The following is a 22,046-nucleotide window of genomic DNA, read 5'->3' on the forward strand; positions in this document are numbered from 1 at the left end:
ATGATCCCATCAAAAGTGAGTAAATGACAGAGAAAAAAATGATCCTTGGCTTCTACTTCCACCGCAGGCAAAAATTAATTCAAGATGGACCACAGGCCCACATGTGAAAGCTAGAAGTATGAAGCTTCTACAGGGAAACATGGAAGAATATCCTCATGGCTTTGGAGTATGTGAAAGTTTGTTAGTGATGGCATAAACAGCACTGCTCATTAAAAAATATATATATGAGTGTATATATATATATATGTATATATTGAACTTAATTAAATTTTAAAGCATCTGCTTTTCAAAAGACATCTGTGGGAAAATGAAAACATAAGCCATAGCCTGAGAGAAAATATTTGTAATACATATGTCTGCACTGGACTTATTTCCAGAGTATATAAAGAAAATTATTGTAACTCAACAATAAGACAAAATACCCGTTTTTAAATGCACGAAAGGTATAAAAGAATGCTTCACAAAAGAAGGTAGATGGATAGAAAAGCAGGGGAAACGTCCACAGTGAAAGGCACGTTAAAGCTGCAGTGAAACGCTACAGGCCGTCTGCCGTGCGAAGTCGCTTCAGTATTTCTGACTCTGTGTGACCCCATGGACTGTGGCTCACCAGGCTCCTCTGTCAATGGGAGTCCCCAGGCAAGAACACTGGAGTGGGTTGCCATGCCCTCTGCAGGGGATCTTCCTGACCCAGGGATCAAACCACACTCTCTCTAGAATGACTGAAAACTGAAAAGATTGGCCACATTACACACTGTTGAAAACAAAACACAGTTGGAACTCAAGCGTTGCTTGTGCGAACATACAAGGGTAAAATCATTTTGGAAAATCACGTGGCAGGTCTCTTAAAAGGGCAAACATGCCCTTGCCACATAATCCAGTAATTCTGCTCCCAGAGGGTTTACCCAGGAGAGAAGAAAACATGCTCCTGATGTGTCCAGAAAACCGGCTGGACACAGACGGTTAGCACAGCCTCGGTCATAACCACCTCGGACTGGAGACACCGCAGAGGCCCGGCAACAGTGGGATGGAAAACACAGAGTGTGGTTTATTCACACAATGGAATTCTACTTAGTAAAAAAATAAACGTACCTGCATACACAGCAAGACGGACAAGTCTTAGAAACATTGTGCTGAGTAAAATAAGCCAGATGTGAAACAGTGTGTGTGTGTGTATATATAAGGACTCCAATCATGTGAAAATGTAGACCAGGCAGAGCTCATCTGTGGTCTAGAAATTGCAGCAGTGTGTGAAGGGATGGGGCTTATCGGTGGCCAGGGCTCGCGGGGTCTCTTGGCTACCACGTTTCTTCACTAGCCAAAAACTGCCTCAGGCCCTGGCCTTTTGGGTAGTGATAGAAATGTGGTGGGCTTCCCTGGTTGCCCAGCTGGTAAAGAATCCACCTGCAATGCAGGAGACCCCAATTTGATTCCTGGGTCAGGAAGATCCCCCGGAGAAGGGATGGAGTACCCATTCCAGTATTCATGAGCTTCCCTGGTGGTTCAAATGGTTAAGAGTCTGTCTGCAATGCGGGAGTCCTGGGTTCGATCCCTGGGTTGGGAGGATCCCCTGCAGGAGGGAAAGGCTACCCACTCCAGTGTTCTTGCTTGGCGGGCTACAGTCCGTGGGGTGGCAAAGTGTCAGACGCAACTGAGCGACCAAGCACAGCAGCACAGAGACGTGGAATATATTGATTGAGGAGATGTCAAAACTCACCAGGGCATCCCTGGTGGCTCAGTGGTAAAGAATCTGCCTGCCAATGCAGGAGACACGGGTCTGATGCCTGGTCTGGGAATATGGCACTTGCCGCAGAGCAACTCAGCCCGTGCCCCACAGCTGCTGAGCCTGTGCTCTAGAGCCTGGGAGCTGCAACCACTGAGCCCACGAGCTGCACCCCCGGAAGCGCGCACGCCTAGAGCCCGTGCTCTGCAGCAAAGGAAGTCACTGCCTGTGCAGCACGACTAGAGAGTAGCCCCTGCTCGCTGTAACTAGAGAGAGCCCTTGTGCAGCAAGGAAGACCCAGCACAATCAAAAAATAAAAATCCTCATCACCCTGTACCTTTAAAATGGGTGCAGATTGTTTATGTAATTTATATAAGGTTGATTAACCCCCCGCAAAATCCTGTTTCCTGCCCGTGAGGATGACTGCAGTTCACAGAGCCGTCAGTGCCACACGCTGGCAGGGATGCAGAGCGGCCACAATGCCCACAGGCTGCTGGCGGGACGCCGTGGGAAGCCTAAAATGGGCTCTTAGAAAAGCTTGCCGATTTCTTACAAAACCAAACGCGCGTCTGCTCTGCGACACATCAGTTGCACTCTGAGGTATTTACTCCACGGAAAAGATAACATATGTGTAAAATGTCTTGTAGAAGAGTGTTTATACAAGCTTTATTTGCAATAGCAAAACAAACAAGTAAAGACCGGGATACGCTGTAAATCCGCAGGTGATGGACAGACAGACCGTGGTCCTTCGTCCTGTGAAATGCTACAGTGAACTAGAAAAGGAGGGGCTGCAAAAGCACACGGGGTTCCCACAAACGCCATGCTGAGGGGACGAAACCAGCGCAGAGGGCACAGGCAGTGAGCCCCTCGCAAGTTCAAGAGCAGGCAAGTCTAGGGAAGCCGGGTGTTAGAAGTCAGTGTCGTTGAGACAGGAATTGACTGAAAGGGGCAAAACAGGAATGTTACGTGTGCGGGTTGGGATGTGGTCTAACCAGGAACCAAGCACTGTTAACAAATTTCTCCTCAATTAAAAAAAAAATTCAAGGGGTTTCCATTTCCAGTAACGGCAGCTGGGAAATTCAGATAGACCAGTACAGGCAACTGCTGAAAACAAGTAATAATGCTGAATAGAATGGCTTACAAATCTTCTTAAAAGTACCAGAGACCTGATACAACAGGAGCTTGCTGTTTTAGTTGCTAAGTCGTGTCCGACTCTCTGCACCACCATGGACTGTGGCCCTCCAGGCTCCTCTGTCCATGGGATTCTCCAGGCAAGAATACTGGAGTGGGCTGCCATTTCCTCCCCGGGATCTTCCCGACCCAGGGATTGAACCCACATCTCCTGCATTGGCCGGTGGATTCTTTACCACTGAGCCATCAGGGAAGCATGAAAATAGGAACTATCTGGGAACAATCCGAGGGAAATGCAAATCCAGACAGAGCAGAAGGACCTGAGCACAAGAGGTCCTTCTGCCCCGAGCGCTTTTACCAATTCTGCCAATTCTGAGAGCGTCCGTCATGCGCCCAGGGTCTACCCGAGTGGAGGGCTCACCCTCAAGCAGAGGGGCCTGATAGTCCTCGCTCCCCCTTCATGAAGCTGGCACCCAGAGGGCAGGAGCCCCGGCAATGCTGAGCAGGAGGCAAATCCAGCCCCACAACCACTGCCCCTAACTATCACACTCATTTTTTCTGGCACTGTTAAATATTCTTCTATGCGTGACTTAATAGAAACATAATGTTCTTTCTCATGGAAGGATAACCAGCTTGTACTTATGTTCTATCTCAGTGTTTTAAATATAATAAATAATGTCATCATCGATAACTTCAAAGATATTATTTTGCAGTTCTATTTCCTTTGGGGCAAAAGTCCTAGAAGTGCAATTGTGGGTCACAGAGCGTGGCAGAATGGCCTTCCCCCAAGAGGAGAGCAATTCCCACTCCGACCAGAAGTGCAGGGGTGTGCTGCTTTGCGCCCCCAGGCTTCGTGCGCGCTCAGAACGTTTCCCGCATGACAGCTGGGACTCGTAAAGCCCTTTTACCGTTCTACCAGCTGCCACGGTCCTCATGCACCAAGAAACGCCAATACTTTTGAATATGTGGGATAAAACCTAAAAACCTATTATGAACCATTACATAGTAGCCAGATTTATTTTCTCCCTAAAGATACAACTGTTACCCTTGATAAGAAATAACACACCCCTGAGCATGTGGGCATCTTCACCCAGCTCCCCGCCAGCCACCATCACCCTCTCGGCTGCAAAGTTCTCCCGTGGAAAGTTTCTCTCCTCAACCTTACCCTCGGGAAAAGCAGGCCAACGTTTGGTCAGAAGAGCATGGCTTGGGCTTTGCACTTCTGTAATTTCATGCCTCGTTCCTGTCATGAGCTCCTTCTAGCTCTTAAAATTCACTTCTAATTTAGAAGGTAGAAAAGCATCCTCAAGAATGGAAACGTAAATATACCCTTCCTCAAATTCCAGCTGGAAAAGATGATGATTCATGCTGTGCAACAGAGTCTCTAACATTTGGACCTGAACACTCTCACTTTTCCCAGTTGTTTAGAATGGACTCAACAGAAGCGTGAATGCTACCTCACAGCAAGTGTTTTATTTTGTTCTTTCCTTCTTAGGCTTAAAGAATCAACGGGAGGAGATGTTCTTGTGGAACGAGGCAGAACGAGGGGCACGAGGCAGAGAGAATCCTGCGGGGTTGGGTTGGGATTAGAGAACTATAAGGATGAACTCACAGCTCAAGAAAGTTATGCTTCCAGCTCCGTCCACGGAAGAGGACCGGACAGTCCAGTAGCTAAGAGCCCTCTTGCCTTGGTCTTGGTTTCTAAATGCCCTTCTTCCCTGAAACGAACCAGGGCTGCTCTGAGAAATGGCAGATTCTAGAAGAGCAGGAAAAGGACATGGGGAGCTTCGGCGTCTCTTTCTGCCAGAAAGTCAGGAAGTGCCCCCCTAGAACAGCAGGGGTATGTCAAAAGTATTTTGACCAAATCCGGGACAATTTGAGCATCAGAATGAATAGCACAGGGCATGTGTTTTATGTTCAGAAATGATCCTGAAAGGAAGGGTATGAGGATGGGGATGGAAAGCTTCTTAATGAAGAATATCAGTTAACAAGCGTAGAAAATGATGGAATTCAGAAATCACTTCACAGTCAGTGTGGTGATAGCCGATTCATGCAAGAAAGGATACTTAAGTCACAGAGTGATAGATTGTTGTGGAATGGGATACCCATAAAATCTCACAAGTTGCCTATTAATTGCAAAAGGAAAAGGATAATTTTATTATGGAGAAATCTAGCAGACACTTCCTAAATCAGATCACCAAATTATATGATTACTCACGGTGCAAGCCTCATCACGTACCACCTGTTGAGACATTCTGAGAAAGACGTGCCATCAGTGACGTGGTTTTCATGCCCCGTGGTTTACCTGGTTCAAACTATGAGGAAAGATCCAGCAATTCAAATTGAGAGACATTTTACGAAGAAACTGGTCTAGAGTTAAAAATATAAAAAATATCAATGTCATGAAAGGTTAAAAAAAAACCTTGGTTTTTGTTCTCTGAAAAGATAAAAAGGAGACTGAAAAGACATGTCAACAAAACGTGCTGTGTGATTTTTGGTTGGATCCTGTCTCTTATCTCAGGAGACATATGATAATGTATTCGGGGTAAAGCTTCATGAGGTCTGTAACTCAGAAAAGAGAGAGATGGCAAACATTGAAAATAAAAACCTTGGTGAATCCACATGCAGGGTGTATGGATATTCACTGTACTATTCACGCAAATCCTCTGTAGGTGGTAGGTTCTAAAAATATAAGTCGGAAGGAATGGAACATTTCTAACGAAAATTATACCAAAGTGCTATGAGCTTCAGAAACGTATTTCTGAATTATGAATGGTATTGAGCCATGTACTTGGCTCCTGTTGAATATCATATATGTTTTCTAAGCAGTAGATTAACTCCATGACTTGTATTTACATTTTACAAGAAAGTTAAAAAAAGATATAATTATGTGGACGAGTTGTACAACCTTTATAGAAGTAATGAACTGGAACATTATTTGGTACTTCTGAGGAGACCAATTTTTAAAGGGCCCTAGATGTATTTTTATCTAGTTTTTTTCAATCCTCCTATTTTCATTTTTTATTACATGAAATTTAGCTACTTACTCACTGTCACCTGGACATTTTAAGGGTCTAATATCAGCAGGGTTGTAAACAAGTCCGAATGTTCCATCACATCACTGTCCTCCCGGCTCAAAGCGTCCTCTCCCCAAGTAGAAAGTAAGAGATACAAATTAGCTTTAAATTTCTGTTAATTTTCTACTAATTATGCAACCCTACACCATGCGACATTCCTTCCAGGAGAGAAGAGTGAGATCTTGGCTCTTTCCCACCCACCGTTCGCTCTTCCTTTCTCTGGCCCGAGATGGCCTGGCAAGCGCAGGGTGTGATTTATGACTCCTCGGGTCCAGCCTAGGTCACCTGGAACAGCCGGCCACCAACTGTTGAGTGGCTCTTTTTTTCCTCTTAACAAGTTTCCCTTTCATTATTTATATTATTGGGTTTTCTACTTTCTAAATTACTTTTTTGAAGTATAATTTGCGCACCCTACATTTCACCCATCATCAGTGGACAATTGAACTACGTGTTAGGAAACACACTGAATTGTTCAAAATGTTTTTTGAACGTTTCCGTCACCTGAGTAGATTTTGCTTACAGTTCATCCTTGTTCCTACTCTCAGCCCGAGGCAACTCGAATCTGCTTCCTGTGTCTACAGATTTGCCTTTTCTGGACATTTCATACAAAAGGGAAGTTTCAGTCTGTCTTTCTGACTCTCTTCACTTAGCACAGTGTAGCCAGGGTTAGTGCTGCATTCACTTCTACTGTTGAGTAGTATTGCATTTGAATGGCTACATGGAGTACTTTTCTCCATTCACTGAATCCGCTGCTGGACACTGGACTGTTTCTAGTTTTTGGCTGCTGTGAATGACACTGCTGAACATTTGCATGCAAGGCTTTGTGTGTTCACGTGTTTTCATTTCTCTTGGGTAGATGCCTGGGAGAAGAATTGTTAGGTCAGATGGAGAATAACTTTAACAAACTGCCAACCTACTTCCTAAGACCTGAATCATTTTGCATTTCCTCCAACATGGGTGTTGAGGGCTCCAGTTATCCCACATCCTCACCAACGTCTTCCTGCATCTGTCTTTTTATTATAGCTCTACAAGTGGGTATGAAATGTTATTTCTTTGTGATTTTAATTTGCATCCCTCTAATGACAGATTTTTGAGCATTTGTGTGTGTGTATTAACTATTATATATTTTCTTTTATAAGATGTCCTTCAAATCTCTTGTCCATTTTTAGAATTGGGTTGTCTTCATATTGTTGATTTGTAAGAGCCTGTGTCAGGATATGAGTCTTTTATCAAATATATGGTTTCACAGTATTTTCTCCAAGTCTGGAGCTTGTTTTTCCATTTTCCAATGGTGTCTTTTGAGGAGCAAATTTTGAATTTTGGTGAGTACAGTGTATCAATTTTTGCTTTCCTGGATCATAGTCAATGATGCTTTTTGAAAGGAAAGTTTAATAGCTGTGTAGATCGCGGGGGGCCTTTCTTTGCATTTTGATATTTATGAAGATGGCTGCACTCCTGTGTGTACACATGCAAGAGCCTTGCTGTTCTGGGGCCTCAGGATGCCGAGCAGGCGCAGGAGCTACCAGCACTGCCCAGGCTGTCTTTGCACCAGCCAGCACACAGAGTCTCTGGCGATGCCTGCCTCGCCCGCTCCCATGACGGCACACTCTCTTGCTGGTCAATGTCCACTGAAAGCAATCGCAATTTCTATGGCTCTGTGGAATGACGTTTTCTAAGGTTGAAGAAAGTGAAAGTGTTAGCTGCTCAGTCGTGTCTGACTCTTTTGTGACCCCATGGACTGTAGCCTGCCAGGCTCCTCTGTCCATGGAATTCTCCAGGCAAGAATACTGGAGTGGGTTTCCATTCCTTCTCCAGGGGATCTTCCCGACCCAGGGATTGAACCCAGATCTCCCACGTTGCAGGAGGATTCTTTACCTTAGATTAGTATTTCTATAAAAGATTTGTGGCTCCAAAATAAGAGGCAAATCCAGGGGAAATGTCTGGAGCTGTTTCTACCTCTCCTGTGAGGTTTTCCACTCGTGCCATCTGTAGAGACGCTCGGCTCCGTGGACTTTGGGGGGGTGAGGTGGGGAGGCCCCAGCGGGTGTGCCTGCTCTGCCTGTTTTTCTTGGTGGTCAGCATCGTGCCAGGCTGCTTGTGCTCGGCGCTGCTGCTGCTTAACTTCAGAAGACAAGCAGCCTGAGAGCAGTCCTTTCAGTTGACTTTTCCTTTAGGTCAGTTGCTGCTGCTGCTGCTAAGTCGCTTCAGTCATGTCCGACTCTGTGCAACCTCATAGATGGCAGCCCACTAGGCTCCTCTGTTCCTGGGATTCTTCAGGCAAGAACACTGGAGTGGGTTGCCATTTCCTTCTCCAATGCATGAAAGTGAAAAGTGAAAGTGAAGTCACTCAGTCGTGTCCGACTCTTCGAGACCCCATGGACTGCAGCCCACCAGGCTCCTCTGCCCATGGGATTTTCCAGGCAAGAGTGCTGGAGTGCGGTGCCATTACTAGGACAGTGAGGCACAGTTAAAAACCTTCTCTCTAGTGAACTCTGGTATTTTGGTCACCTGATGTGAAGAGCTGACTCATTTGAAAAGATCCTGATGTTGGGAAAGATTGAGGGCAGGAGGAGAAGGGGATGACAGAGGATGAGATGGTTGGATGGCATCACTGACTCAATGGACATGAGTTAGAGTAGACTCCAGGAGCTGGTGATGGACAGGGAGGCCTGGTGTGCTGCGGTTCATGGGGTCGCAAAGAGCCGGACACAACTGAGCAACTGAACTGAACTAGTGATCAATCAACAGATGTGTATTGAATACATATTGTGCATGAAACTGTCTGCCTGTGATAACTTCATGTCTGCGACCGGGACCTCTCCCCTGAAGTCCAGGTTTCTGTCTCACAACCTATGCAATTCAGATATCTAACAGGCCTGTCAAACACGGAGGGCCTGACTCCCCCCAAAGTCACATCTCCATCACCACAAACCTCAGCTCCCTCCTCCACATGCTCAGGAAAAAACGTGGAGAGTCATCCTTGCCTTCCGGCTTCCTTTCACTCCTCACATCCAATCCATCGTAAATCCCGGTGGATCTAAATGAGTATAAAGTCCTGGGTAAGATTCCAACGTGGAATAGGAACATCAGGGAGGAACTCATGAAGCCTGAATAAAGTATTTGTTTTTGCTGTTGTTTAGTCACTAAGTCATGTGCGACTCTTTGCAGCCTGCCAGGCTCTTCTGTCCGTGGGATCTCCAGGGCAAGAACACTGGAGTGGGTTGCCATGCCCTCCTCCAGGGGATCTTCCTGACGCAGGGATCAAACCTAGGTATCCTGCAATGCAGACAGATTCTTTACCATCTGAGTCACCAGGGAGAGAATGCCATCAAATTAGCCGAAGGCCACTCACCTGGCTTTCTCTGGGTGTGGGGATTTGTCACCTTATCCGTACTTCACAGTTTAATTACTCTGAGGAAACTGATAACCTCAAGTCAGTTCAGTCTTTTCTATTCTGTCACGTAATCTATCTTTCACAAACACATAATATTGTGAAGTTACTCTGCCTGAAGAGCAAAGTTCTCTGGTCCTAGAGAAATATCCAAAGTTTGGCTTTTTAAAAGATTTTATATAATTTTTATATTCTATTCAAAATGAAAATGTATTCTTATTTAATATGGAAAACACGGATCTGAATTAAAGATAAGAACTTAAATCTTTGAAAAGCAAGAGGCCACTAGAGATGGGTTGGGGTGGAGAGAGGGGGGTCGGCAAAGGCTCTGAAAGACGAAAATGGAAGGATTGTAGGATCACCGGTATCAGTTTTATTTTTTGGGGAATCGAGGTTTTACGCAACTTCAGTAAGTCTAGGAATCCCCTGCTGTTGGGAGCAGGCAGGTGGTTTGTTGGCACTGGATTCCCTTTTCTTGGCTGAAGACGGGGAGAGGCAGAGTGTTGTTTGCAGGGAGAGTTTGTGAAACCTCACTCCTGTTCTTTGTAACTCCCCCGCACGCCTGTGCCTTTGAACTTTCCCTGGAGCTGTAAATAGCTGGAGATGTTGCAAATAATCTTAAGCACTGAGAAGCTTAAAACTGTCCGGTGCTTTTGCTGGCAGAAGCTCTCTCCTATTGTAGTGGGATGTGTTCAAAGTGTAGGGTGGGCCAAAAAGGTGGGCTTCCCACGCTTGAACCCTCCATCTGGGAACGTGCTCGAGATGCCAAGACCGAAAAGGGCAGCAGAGCGGGGCGTGAGATGGCAAAGACAAACGCAGCTCTGTCGTCCTGAGGCTGCTGCCACCGTGACGCGACAAGAAGGTGAAGGTGATATTTCATCCACCGTTGTGGTGCGTCCTCTCCTTACCTGACCTCTGAAATGGAGCCATCGGCTTTGAAAAGCCTGGTGTCTAAAATTAATATTCTTCCCCATCTGACTAAGAAGGCAACAGCTGAGCAACATGAGATCAAGGACCATCTGAGTTTAAACAGGGGCTCAAAGTGGCATTCGAGAGAGAGGCTACTTCCTCCCGGAGTGGACACTTGTCTTTTCAGAAGACTTGCTCTGATCGCAAGGCAAGACCTTTACCAGGGGGTTGAGTAGTCTTTCTGAACTCTGCAAACTCCCCTTTATCTGCTGGAACTTGTGCTCGACGCTTGGAGTGGTCTGGACCCCAGCATGTCCTCTTATAAATGGTAATAACTCTATTTTCTTTCTTTCTATGTTGTCTTACATAGCAAGTTTTATCAAACTCCAGGCAGAACTTAATGTTTAATAGTTCTCTGCAAAATTTTTGTATCTTGGACCCAAACTTTTGTTTTAATGTGCTAATTTTTATGTGGCTTCCTGAGCCAATTTGAGCACCTTCTACAATGATGTATTAGATTTTAATTATAGTTTGTCTTAGACGTAGCTGTGAAATTCTTATTATAATAGATTTTTTCAGGGCAACTTGTAAGAACACTAATGATGGTCTGTAGTATATTTCACAGAGCTCTGGTTGATCCTGTTCACATTTTAGTGTGAATAAGTTTATGGTCTTTCTACGGTTGAGTAGAATTATGTAGAGCATTGGATTTTAAATAATTTAGAATTTCAAAGTATCATTTTATTATACTAAAGGAGTTGAGAAAATGAAAGATGAAGTTTTGTGGGGATAATTACAGAGGATTTCAAATTGAGAAAAAGCAGGAAGAAGCAATTTCCAGAAAATCTCCAACAGGGGGCCTCCGGAGGGAACCAGCCACAAATTTGCATCAGCTCCCCGAAATGGTCAGGAGATGCGTGGATACAGACACCCTTGTGGGGCTTTAGTATCGGAGCAGTAATGAGCCTATTACTTCGTTTGTAAGTAATAGTGTAAGTGTTACTAGTTGTAACACTTGTAAGTGTATCTAGTGTGTGATATCTTCAGTGAAGTGTAAGTGTATGTAGGGTGTGAAATCTTCTGTGCTCAGCTGCTAATGACGCAGAGAAGGGTGTCTGGGAATCTTGCCTATGTGAGAGGACTGTTAGGAAGCCAAATTCTTTTAAAAATAAACATTTTAAGACGTAGGCAGCAAAAGGCTCTGAAAATGGCGCACTTGGTGAGACCACTCCCCCGAGGGGGCAGAATCCCCAGGGGAGGCCGGGGGCCCATTCCTCACGCAGCGTGCCCTTCCCATGTCCTTGTCAGGGCCAGAGGGGCAAGGCCAGCAAGCCAGTTAAACCCGAAGAGACTGTCTCCTTAAACCGGACGCTTAGCCTAGATCTTCTCTGAGGCAGTGAGGGGGCCATCAGCCGCCCCGTGACGCTCAAGTTGCTTCTCAGTATTTGCTTTTGTAGGAAAAAGAAGGGAGAGAAAGCTTTTTCCTTTCAAAGTTCCAACGTGTGAAACTCAAGTTAATATTTGCATTTCTCTTCCTCATGTGGGGCCCTTTCTCTAGTTAAGATAGAAGCAACCTCAAACTTCCCGCTATACATTTTCCCAAAGAGTCAAACGTGTGTCTGGGTGATGGGAGCTCTGTCTCTCCCCCTTGCAGTGGAGAGAAGAGTCGTGATGACTGTGTCCTCATTCACAAATCAGAGACCGAGGGGGCAGAGACCACGCTCCAGACACGAACTTCCTTGGACTCACCACCAAGATGCTAACAGTGAAGAGGCTGGAAGGAATCAACGCGTGTTACTGCAGCGACCAGCTGGAGAAGATGGCCTTTTTCCAGTGCATGGAGGAGGTGGAGAAGTGCTTTCTGGAAGAAAGTTCTGGTGAACAAGATTCGAGATCTGGAAAGAACCAGGTAGGCCACGCCCGTCCCCATCTGTCGGACGGTTTTCAGATTCTGTGTGTCATCACTGGTGTAGAATTAAGGAAGCTCTAGGAACAGGCAAACCCGCGCTTCGTTCCCTGGAGGTGTGCCTCCAGGTGGGTGCGGTTGCCACTGGGAGGCCTTTGAATGTGCAGCTCTCCCTGTGGGTGCCACCATGGTGGGTCACGAGGGTCGTGTGGAAGCGCAGTTTCTTAGGAGGGCTGGTTTGGGCATGCAATCTGGAGAAGCACGTGAAGGCCACAGCTGCTCTGCAGACGTTTCCAGTTCCCTCAGGACCCCGAGGTCCCCACGGAGTAGGGGTCAGGGCTGTCGACAGTGGCCGCTGGCGACAGGCTGGCGGGCAGGCCCCGTCCTGGCAGCCAGCTCTTTGGGAGGTCCCTCGCCGAGCGTGGGGGCTGCCGCTCTGAGCAGTGGATGCCCTGTGTGCCAAGCACCCAGCACCGGCTCCGTCACGGTGAGGGGTGTCCTCGGGAGTGGACCGGCGGGCTCTGTCCCCTGCTCGGCCCCCTGGGTCCCCTCCCCCTCCCTCCCGCCTGGAGGGGGCCTCACCTGGAACTTGTTTGTCACCCTGCCCGACGCCCTCCTCAAGGTCGGGACCCCATGTCACCCACCTCGCCTGCTCTCCTGCTCATGGTACCAAACAGGCTCCGAGAACGTTTGCAGAACAAACAGGCCTGTTTAAGTGTGCCCTGCATTCCCCTGGGTCGGGAAGATCCCCTGGGGGAGGGCATGGCGACCCACTCCAGGGTTCTTGCCTGGAGAATACCACTGACAGAGGAGCCTGGGAGGCTGCAGGCCAAGGGGTCGCAAAGAGTCGGACATGACTGAGCGACTTTACTTTCACTTTCCTCTTCGTCCAGCTTCTGTTCCGAAAAACCCTGTCCAGGTAGGAAGGGCATTTCTAATGGTACAACAGATGGTGGAGCACAGCTGTTAGGTATGAAGAGGGGAGGAGTCTTTTCCCTGTGAGTACAGAGAGATAGACCTTGCTGGCTAGGGGGAACGAGTCGGGCTGAGAGTGGTGTTTGGAGACTGCCCTTCCCCTGTGGGCTAACATCTTGTCCCGCATACACCAAGAAGACACTTCCTCGGCAAAACTGAAGTCAGATCCGAGGACTTCCTCATTCGGGCTGCTTGTGATGCAAATGAATAATCAGAAGGGTTTCCTTTTCTGTTCATTAATTTCTGTGGAACAGGGGGACAAAGTATTCTTATAGGCTAACTTTGAAACAACCAATGATTTGTATAGTTTTTTTTTTTTCAAAGTTCTTTTTTTTTTTTTAATTTTATTTTATTTTGATATTTGGCAAAACTAATACAATTATGTAAAGTTTAAAAAAAATGATTTGTATAGTTTTTATGAGTTTGATTAGGTTTCCAGGATGCTTTATCGCCAAGTTCTGTGATACAAGTTTTGTAAGCAGGCAAGATGGTGCTAGGTGGAAACACGAAGATTTTCAGGGAGTTTTGGTGATGATCTGCTCCAGAGAAATCGAGTGAGTGGGAAGTGAAACGCTTTAGGACACTTCTGAGGGAACGCCTGAGGATGCTGGCCCTGCGGTCCTGACAGAAGGTCCTGTGTGACGGGTCTGATGTCTGGCGGTGCCTGCGCCCGGCGGTCACGGCCGCGCGGAAGGTGGGGAGGAACCGCCGCGTGTCCCATTCAGTTTCTCGCCGAGTGGCTCAGGGCCCAGAGGTGTCGGCAGTCAATCTCCCTGTGTCTCCCTCGCCCTGCGGGGGACGGACGGGCCTGGACGGGAGGCACAGAGCCCTTCTCCTTGCTGTGTCTGCCAAGGCCACAGGCCCGGGGCCCTCGCTGGCCCGGTGAGCGGGTGCCCGGGCGGCCAGCAGGCCTTGGCAGGGCTGGGAGGAGAGGGCCTTCCAGCGGCTCGGATGTCGTCAGGAATGCAGACGGAGCTGGGCTGACACGTCTCCATCTCCTGCTGGGGCCACGGGAAATCTTCACAATCCCGGGCCTTTCTCTCCAGGGACCATAACAACATGCCCACCATGACTCTCTCCACCTCTCCTCTGTCTCTTCATCCCTTCTCTCTTTAGGAAGATTAGCACAGCTAATCATAGCAGGAACCCTCACTGCGCTGCCCTGAGGAGAATTTACTCTGCATTGCAGGCGCTCTGGTGACAGGCACACTGCTCGGAAGGCCTGAAGCACAAGCTCTTTCTAGAAGAGTCTTTTCTCGCCTGAAGAGAACAAACTGCGCGTTCCACAACTTACATCCTTCGACACAGTTCAGCGTAGCTCAGATTCTTTTCCTGCTCCTAACCAGGTTTCTCCGTCACTCATTTTGCCTCTTCTGGCTTTACTTTTGCCTCTCTTCCTCTCTTCCTCTGATTTTTTTTTGAATTGATAGGACACCACATTTTCTACTTTTGTGCTGTGTTTTGTTCCTTGTGCTTTCCAACCTCCCTTCTGATTGTTTTTGAAAGGCTTTTCTTATATTCTCTTATATTCTACATAGAATATAAGAAGTGTAGAATTCTAAAAGCTTGTGGCGGATACACTGGGCTTCCCAGGCGGCACTGGTGGTAAAGAGCCTGCAGGAGACGGAAGAGATGCGGGTTCAGGCTCTGGGTCGGGAGATTCCCTGGTGGAGGGCGCAGCTCTCCTGTGGGTGGCCACAGCTCTGGAGTGGCTCCCTGAACGCACTCCAGTATTCTCGCCTGGAGAATTCCATGGACAGAGGAGGCTGGAGGGCCATGATCCATGGGGTCGCAGAGTTAGATGTGACTGAAGCGACTTAGCACAGAGCAGATAGACTCCGATAAACCAGCTGGAAAGCCACACAATACGGTGTTGAAACAAAGTGAAACTTAAATGAGGGACGTGGCACGTGTGAGTCATGGTCTAATAGCTACCGTGTGCGTCGTTAACTCGGAGTGGTAACGACTCTCATAACTGTGATTAGCAGAATTTCACACAGTCAGATCCAGCGTTTCCTCTTCTGTTGTTCTGTTACCCGTATAAATAACCACCATGCTGTATTTCCCTCAGATCTGACTTGCTGTCTGATACACGCAAACACACACACACACACACACACACACACACACACACACACACACATTCTTTTTTCCCAGTGGAAGACCAAGGAGCTCCTGTTCTCAGCAACCTGAGTCCGTTCTCCTCTGCGGTTTTCTGCCCCCTCTGCTGCCCCACTGGCTCTACGCACCCTGCTTTTTCTGCTCAGGCTTGTGTGTGCTCACCTCCTGTCCTCTGGTCCTCAGACCCTGCTCCCCCAACAGGCACGGTCCCCAGGGAGGAAGGGACCGTGCGGAGGTGGTGGGGGGGATCACAGCTCCCGGAATGCTGAACCACTGGACACAAATGCTGCGAAGACCAAACCAAACAAAGTATTTATGATCAGGATGTGAGTAGGCAGAGCGGATTGGGACAAAGCCTGCGTCTCCCTGTTGCGATGGCAGTCAGCGCATTCAATAGCAGGCGGCCCTTCCTGCCTCACCGCGGTGAAATTGTACTATCAGCGGTGGTCACCGCGATTATAACTTGGATCTCAAAATAACGCAGCTGCGGGCGGAGGGTTTGTGATGTTTGAAGCCGTGCGCCCCCTCCCGCCCACCCCGTGCCCCTCGCCCGCGTGGCAGGAAAAAGCTCCCTGGCGGCGGCCCCGTTTCCCTGGTGCCTATCGTCCTTGAACGGGAGACTAGCGTGCTCTCCGCAGTGTCACTCGCTGCCAGCCGGCCTCCCTCTACCCTGCACCTGTTTCCGATCTGTCACCCGGGCCATCATATTTTTCCTTTTAAAGAGGCAGATTAGCCGTTGATGGTGTAACTGGAACCGTCACCACAGGGTCCCGCAGACCCCGCCGCTCAGCACCGCCTCCTGCCCGGAGCAGAGTTCTGCCTGGAAACGAGCTCGTGCAGGGTCAGGGCGGGAAGGGCAGGATGGACTTGTCACTCAGAAGAAAAGGCGTTTGGATTGCAGGTAGCCTGTGCCTTCTCTCGTCTCCCGTCCTCTGGCGTGTGCTCCGGTCCGTGATGACCCGCGGAGGTCACCGACAGGCGCCTGCTCTTGAGGACACCCAGGTAGTAACGTGGCCGCTGTCCTGGCTGAGTGTTTCTGGCCGGGGAACGGGCTCGCCCCGGCAGACGGAATGCGTGTCCTGCCTTGTCCTCCCCCGGGAAGGCCGCCCTGCAGGGGTGGGATCAGGAGAGGTATGCAGCCCTTGTCAACATCTCCAAGTCTCCACCAACTTTCGGGGAACCTGGAGGCAGTCATTCCTGACGTGTATGAAAGCTGGCGTTCTATTTTTGTCTGTGAGAGCTAAAAATAATGTCAGTGTGTCCTCTTCTACTTCTTATGTAACTGAGGGAGATAAAGTGGCTCCAAAGCACAGCGTCCTTTCCCCTTGCTAAGAAGTGTCTGCAGAAGAGTGGCCGCCTCTTCTGAGCAAGCTCCCGAGCACAGACGGCCTCCCTGCCTCTTCCTTGGGACCTCTGCCCCTCCCTGCCTTTCCTGGGAGGCCACAGCTGCTCTCAGAATGGGCTTCAGTCAGGAAAACAGGAGAATTTTGAAGTAAGAGAAAGAATTCAGATTCTAAAGATTTTAGCGCTTCCCAAGAGAGAGTGTTTTATCTGGGAAATCAGTTCTTCCTACATATTTAATTCTTTCATCAATTAGCATAGAATGAGTTATTTTTAGGATAAAGGAGGCAGTTTAGCAAATACTCTAGGAGGTGTTCTGAGTTGCTTTTCCTACCGGAAGTGGTTGTCAGCAGAGCTGCTTATCGGCGTCTCCCCCACCGCAGGGACTTCTGGCTTTTTTCTGCTTAGTCAAGCCCCTTCCTTGAAATCGTGCTGTCCCAGACGCACTCTGTACCTGTGTGTGTATTGCAGGTGGTTCTGTGCTTTGTGCATGGAAACAGTACGATTTTCTTCACTTCTCCCAAAGAAGTAATTTTTGCCTCTTTGGATTTGGCCCCCATTGAAAATGCGTGAATTTATGGTTAAAAGTCTCTCCCGGGGAGTTGGCTGACATGTGTCTATGCCGGCATGTAGATATCTGTCTTATTCAACAAGAAACCACCAGCTCTGCATCTGGGTGGTGCTCGGAGAGCCCGGAACTCGAGGAGCCAGGTCCCCGCGGGGCCCTGCGCCTCTCCAGGGAGCCGACAGGACGAGTGTTCCTGTCACTGCTGCCCAAGCCCGGCTGTGTTTGGCTGTTGCACACACGCTCCGGGGGAGTTGGCTGATACGTGCCTGTGCCTGCAATAGACTTCTGTCTATAGGGGACGCACGGTAAAGAACGGCCCCTCCCCTGGCTCTGAGCGGTGGCCCCCAGGAGTGTCCCGAAGGAGGGGCCGGCAGGGAGCTGAGCTCATTAGGAGTGCTCTGATGTGTGTCTTTTATAAAATGTCGTTGTAACTTTCTAACAGTAAGGAAAATGTCTCTTAAATTAGGTTTTACAATATACCCTCTTCTCTTTTCCATTGTGAATGGTTATTTGGAAATGTGGGCGACCTCTTGTCTTAAGAGTGTCTACAAGAGCAGTTTTAGGAACTCCCTTTCCAGGGTGTCAGAGAATGCCATCTGGACGCCAGTCTTCACTGAAGAGGTAAAACCGTGGAAGGTCTCCCGACACCCTGGGAGCACGTCTCTGCTCGTGTGGGATTCTGAGACTCCCAGTCTATATCCGTGTCATTTGGGTTCTCAGAATCGTTGAAACTGTGATTGTTTTATGTCATTTGGTGTAATAGGGAAAAAAAGGTCTTATTTTCTCTCTCTAAAAGTTAAATCAAAGTAGTAAAACTTACAAACATTGCAAGTCAAGCCTGTGATTCTGTTAGAAAATGATGAGCATATGGATAATGAAATTTCTAGATACAGTTGACCAAACTGTGTCCCGATCCACTTACCTAAGACATGACGACTGTAAAAAGCACGTTTGTCTATCGGGGTTTCCCAGACCAATTTTTCTCACACTCCCTTCATGATTTTTGCTACATCTACACATTACTTTTACTCCTGTTAGTTAATATAATATTTTCACACATCAAGTCGTTAAAAATATTTAGCAAAAGCAAGAACAGAGTGGAATCACAGTTTCGACGTGCTTATTCTAGATTTTCAAATACACAGTAACACACGTAAATAAATTTGAAAATGGTTTCTAGTTTACAACCCCCACGTCACCCCAAGCTTCTAGTAAAGAGGTGACTTCACGTCACCGTTGGGCACTGGCCTCGGGCTGCCGTGTCCAAGTCTTCCGCCTGGGCCGTTGGGCACTTTGGGCTTTATTTTGAAATTTCTGCTCAAAACATAGCAATGATAACAAAGACAGGGAGTGATAAGCAGACAGTGGTGGCAAGCGAAGAAGCCCAAAGTGTCCCCCTGAATGCAGATGCATAGGAAACTGCCAGGTCAGGTTCACCTGGCGCCCCTCGCTGGTTCTCCCCGCTGTCACTGAGGTCCCGGCAGACAGTGGGGCCGAGGCGGGCGTGCATGTGGGGTGCTGGGGGTGTCCTAGGGGTGCACTCGGGGACGGGGAGCGGGGACCCCTGATGGCTGCACCGCCGGGCAGGAGGGCCTCAGAGGGTGAGGCGGGGGCATGATCCTCTGCCTCCTGTCACACCAGGGCCTTCTGCAGGGTGATGCTGCTGCTAAGTCGCTTCAGTCGTGTCCGACTCTGTGCCATCCCATAGACGGCCTCCTACCAGGCTCCCGAGTTCCTGGGATTCTCCAGGCAAGAACCCTGGAGTGGGTTGCCATTTCCTTCTCCAATGCCTGAAGGTGGAAAGTGAAGTTGCTCAGTTGTGTTCGACTCTTAGCTACCCCATGGACTGCAGCCTACCAGGCTCCTCCGTCCATGGGGTTTTCCAGGCAAGAGTACTGGAGTGGGGTGCCACTGCCTTCTCCACTGCAGGGTGATAGACCCCCGGCATTTCCAGCTGTGTGTGGGTGACCTGCACCCTCAGTTACAGCTTTGGTCAGGGAGAGACACGGGCTGGTTAGTCCACTGACGGTGCAGAAGCGACAGACCCAGCCCAGGGCTGCCCTGTGAGCGTGGCTCTGGCTTCGTCCCCCCGGGGTCCCGGGGAGCACAGGTCACTGTGGCATTTCCATGATGGTTGCCGGGTCAGGGGGCCGGGAAGCACAGACCTTGGAGGTCAGCTGCTGCAGGTCTTTCTCTGAGGGCAGCCTTCTTCACAAGTGGCTAGGCAGCCCTTGGCAAGCTCGCTACCAAGTTCCCATGTGGATGCAGCCAGCAGCCGTGAGGCAGGCCCTGGGTCTCGCAGGCCCCTCTCAGGGTGGCTGACCTGTCCTGGACCCTGGCCTCTGGCTTTGGTGCCACCTCTTCCTGACTCCCCTGTTCTTTAGGCTCCTGCACTGGAAACAACCCCCCAGGCCTCGAGCTGGGAGCTGGGAGTCTGAGCAACAAGGCTGGGGTCGTGACAGGCAGGCTGATGCTCCAGTCCGTGACCAGGTGTCAGGAAGTTCTAGAAAGAGGCAGAGAGCAGACTGGCAGTGAGGGGTGTGTGAGCCCAGTCTCCGGGTTGTCTAGTAGACCTTCAGCTTGTAGGCTTTGCCTTGCAAACGTGAGTGGAGAACACGGACGCCACCCTTCCTGTTACTGTGCTTTGTGCACCATTTAGGGCTTAGCTGATGAGATGGTCAGTACACGGAGAGTGCAGAGAAAAAAACCGAGCTGGGCAGTCAGGCAAGAAAAGGAAATTTATTAGAGGGAAACGAGAGGGTGACTGGCCCTTAAGGAGAACCTGTGTCCTCCCTTTCTGATGGGGTCTTTCTTATACCCCGCCAGTGAAAAATTCTCAGAAGGGATGGTCATGTAGTGGGAGGTCTGGAATCTGGTGGTCTCGCAGCTTTAGAAGGTAGGCGCCAGTGAGAGAACGTCGTTTGGGCAATCTGTTCAGTCTCAAGGATCACTGTGGTTTTATTCTTCGTTTGCGAGGTCAACATCATGAGCCATCTTATCAGTGAGGCCCCACGTGGGCCCTATTAGGTGGATGGCGTCACCGACTCAATGGACATGAACTTGGGCAAGCTCCAGTAGACACTGAGGGGCAAGGAAGCCTGGTGTGTGGCAGTCCATCTGGTCACAAAGAATCAGACGTGACGGAGCGACTGAACAAAACAGAACAGGGGGCTTAAAATTAAGGTGGGGCTAAGTATAGAGATTAACTATGAAGACAAGATTTTAATTCATGAATGTATTTTTTTTCTGCGTCCCAGAGAAATGGCTCTCCCTTCTGAACAGCGCAGAAGCTGTATGATGGCGCGTCCCCTTTCAGCCGTGCGATTCCAAGCCCAGCTCTGATCTGTTTGGCGCTGGCAGCGCGCAGGTGCGCCAGACAGTTGACTGCGGACACCTGACCGGCAGACAATGGGCACTGGCAGGGGCCGCTCCGCCCGGGCCTGGCCCAGGGCACCTGTCAGTTCCGGGGCCGCGTCCAGCCTGGGCATCTTTGAGTCCAGCGTTTGTATGGTTTGCAGGATGGTTCCCCGATCTGAAAGGGGTTGGAGCTCCCTCGGGCACCAGGGGCAGGACGGAGGCAGCAGCAGGAGGTGTAAGCTCTCAGAGCCTGTGCAGGCCCAGACTCCCGAGTCTCTCAGGCCCCTTGGGTTCTCAGGAGAGGGCTCAGAAGATGCTCAACATGATGACCGTCCAGCCTCCACCCTAACGAGGGGTGTTCCCAAAGTGCCCAGAGAAGGGAAGGCTGGAACAGGCCAGGGAAACACGTGATGAGTCTACACTGACCAGCTCCGTCTGTCCTGGGACCAAGCAGTTCTCACAACGAGGTCCCTGGCCCCCCTGGGGGACCCTAAGACTCTTTTGGAAGTCTGCATGGTCAAAACTGTTTTCTCTTCTGTTCTAAAATTTTTGCCTTTTCCGCTGCTTTGACTCTTGCACTGATGACATCAGGGCAGTGATGAGTAAGACTGCAGCACCTCTGCACAAAATCAGGCCTGGCACCAGCGTGTCCTAGCAACCGTGGCGTGTTTCCCCACCAGACACTCAGACACAACAGAAAGCTTTAGTTTCTGTTTTCTAAAGAGCCAGGTTCCTTAAGAATTTACTTGGTGAAGCAGGAATAAAAATGCATCTGATTACCTGTGTCAGAGCTGAAATATTCACTTAAATATTCACTTTGTGCCTGAATTCTATGCTTATTTGCTCAGTGAAGAATCTCCGAGCACCCACTGAGTGAAGAGGAGGCAGAGTTTGATGAGACGGGGTCGTTTATTTAAAGGGCTCACAGAGCCTGCAGCTCAGCATGCTTACACAGAGGGGCTTATGATGGGGTCTTCCTGTAGAACCCTCGAGGGCTTCTAGTTATTTCAAAATTTAAAAATGGATGATGACACGAATAAGGTCTTGTTTCTTCCCAAGCTTCTAGGATGAGCATGATGAGTTGACAGGATAATAGAAGCAAGCTTCTACACTCGTAAGGCTGTGTTTGTATTTTACTCACGGCTGCCTGATGTGAAAAGCCTGCTCACTGGAAAAGACCCTGATGCTGGGAGAGACTGAGGGCCGGAGGAGGAGGGGGCAGCGCAGGATGAGACGGCTGGACGGCATCACTGGCTCAGTGGACCTTGTGGGCACCACCGCCATCAGCTCTGACGGCCGTGATCTCCAGCATTTGTGCTGTTTCCTGTGTTCTGGGCTCCGTGCTCAGCTCTTCATCCCGGTCAATCCTTACAGTGGTCCTGTGAAGCTGTGTAGTTGCTGTTTTATAGATGAGTAAACTGAGGGTCAGTGAGGCCAGTCACCCAAAGTTACAGCTCTGTGCCACGATGCTCTGTCTGGATGGATTAGTTAGCCCCACACATGGAACAGGCAACGAGGTTCATTTGTAGGCCATTTGGTGTTGCCGTTCA

At 49.1% G+C, this 22,046-nt stretch overlaps 1 protein-coding gene and 1 long non-coding RNA gene across 4 annotated transcripts in view; one reads left to right on the top strand and one right to left on the bottom strand.

Moving 5' to 3' along the window:
* Positions 1-9,851: 9,851 nt before the first annotated feature.
* MYLK4 (myosin light chain kinase family member 4) overlaps positions 9,852-22,046 on the top strand; it is a 69,144-nt gene continuing 56,949 nt past the window's right edge. The window contains exons 1-2 of one of the 3 annotated variants that reach the window (XM_061399002.1): positions 9,852-10,556; positions 11,883-12,137. In XM_061399002.1, the coding sequence (XP_061254986.1) occupies positions 11,985-12,137 (153 nt within the window). In that variant the 5' untranslated portion in view covers positions 9,852-10,556; positions 11,883-11,984. Of the gene's footprint in view, positions 10,557-11,882; positions 12,138-16,091; positions 16,233-22,046 lie in introns of those variants that run through there. The other 2 variants (XM_061399001.1, XM_061399003.1) reach the window with 2 other exon arrangements.
* LOC133236800 (uncharacterized) lies at positions 12,132-15,979 on the bottom strand. Its single transcript, XR_009733041.1, has 3 exons — positions 15,907-15,979; positions 15,393-15,516; positions 12,132-14,959 (listed from the first exon to the last, which is right to left on the bottom strand). It is a non-coding gene; the product is annotated as an uncharacterized LOC133236800 (long non-coding RNA).

Source organism: Bos javanicus, chromosome 23 (assembly GCF_032452875.1).
Source record: "Bos javanicus breed banteng chromosome 23, ARS-OSU_banteng_1.0, whole genome shotgun sequence".
Classification (NCBI taxonomy): Eukaryota; Metazoa; Chordata; class Mammalia; order Artiodactyla; family Bovidae; genus Bos; species Bos javanicus.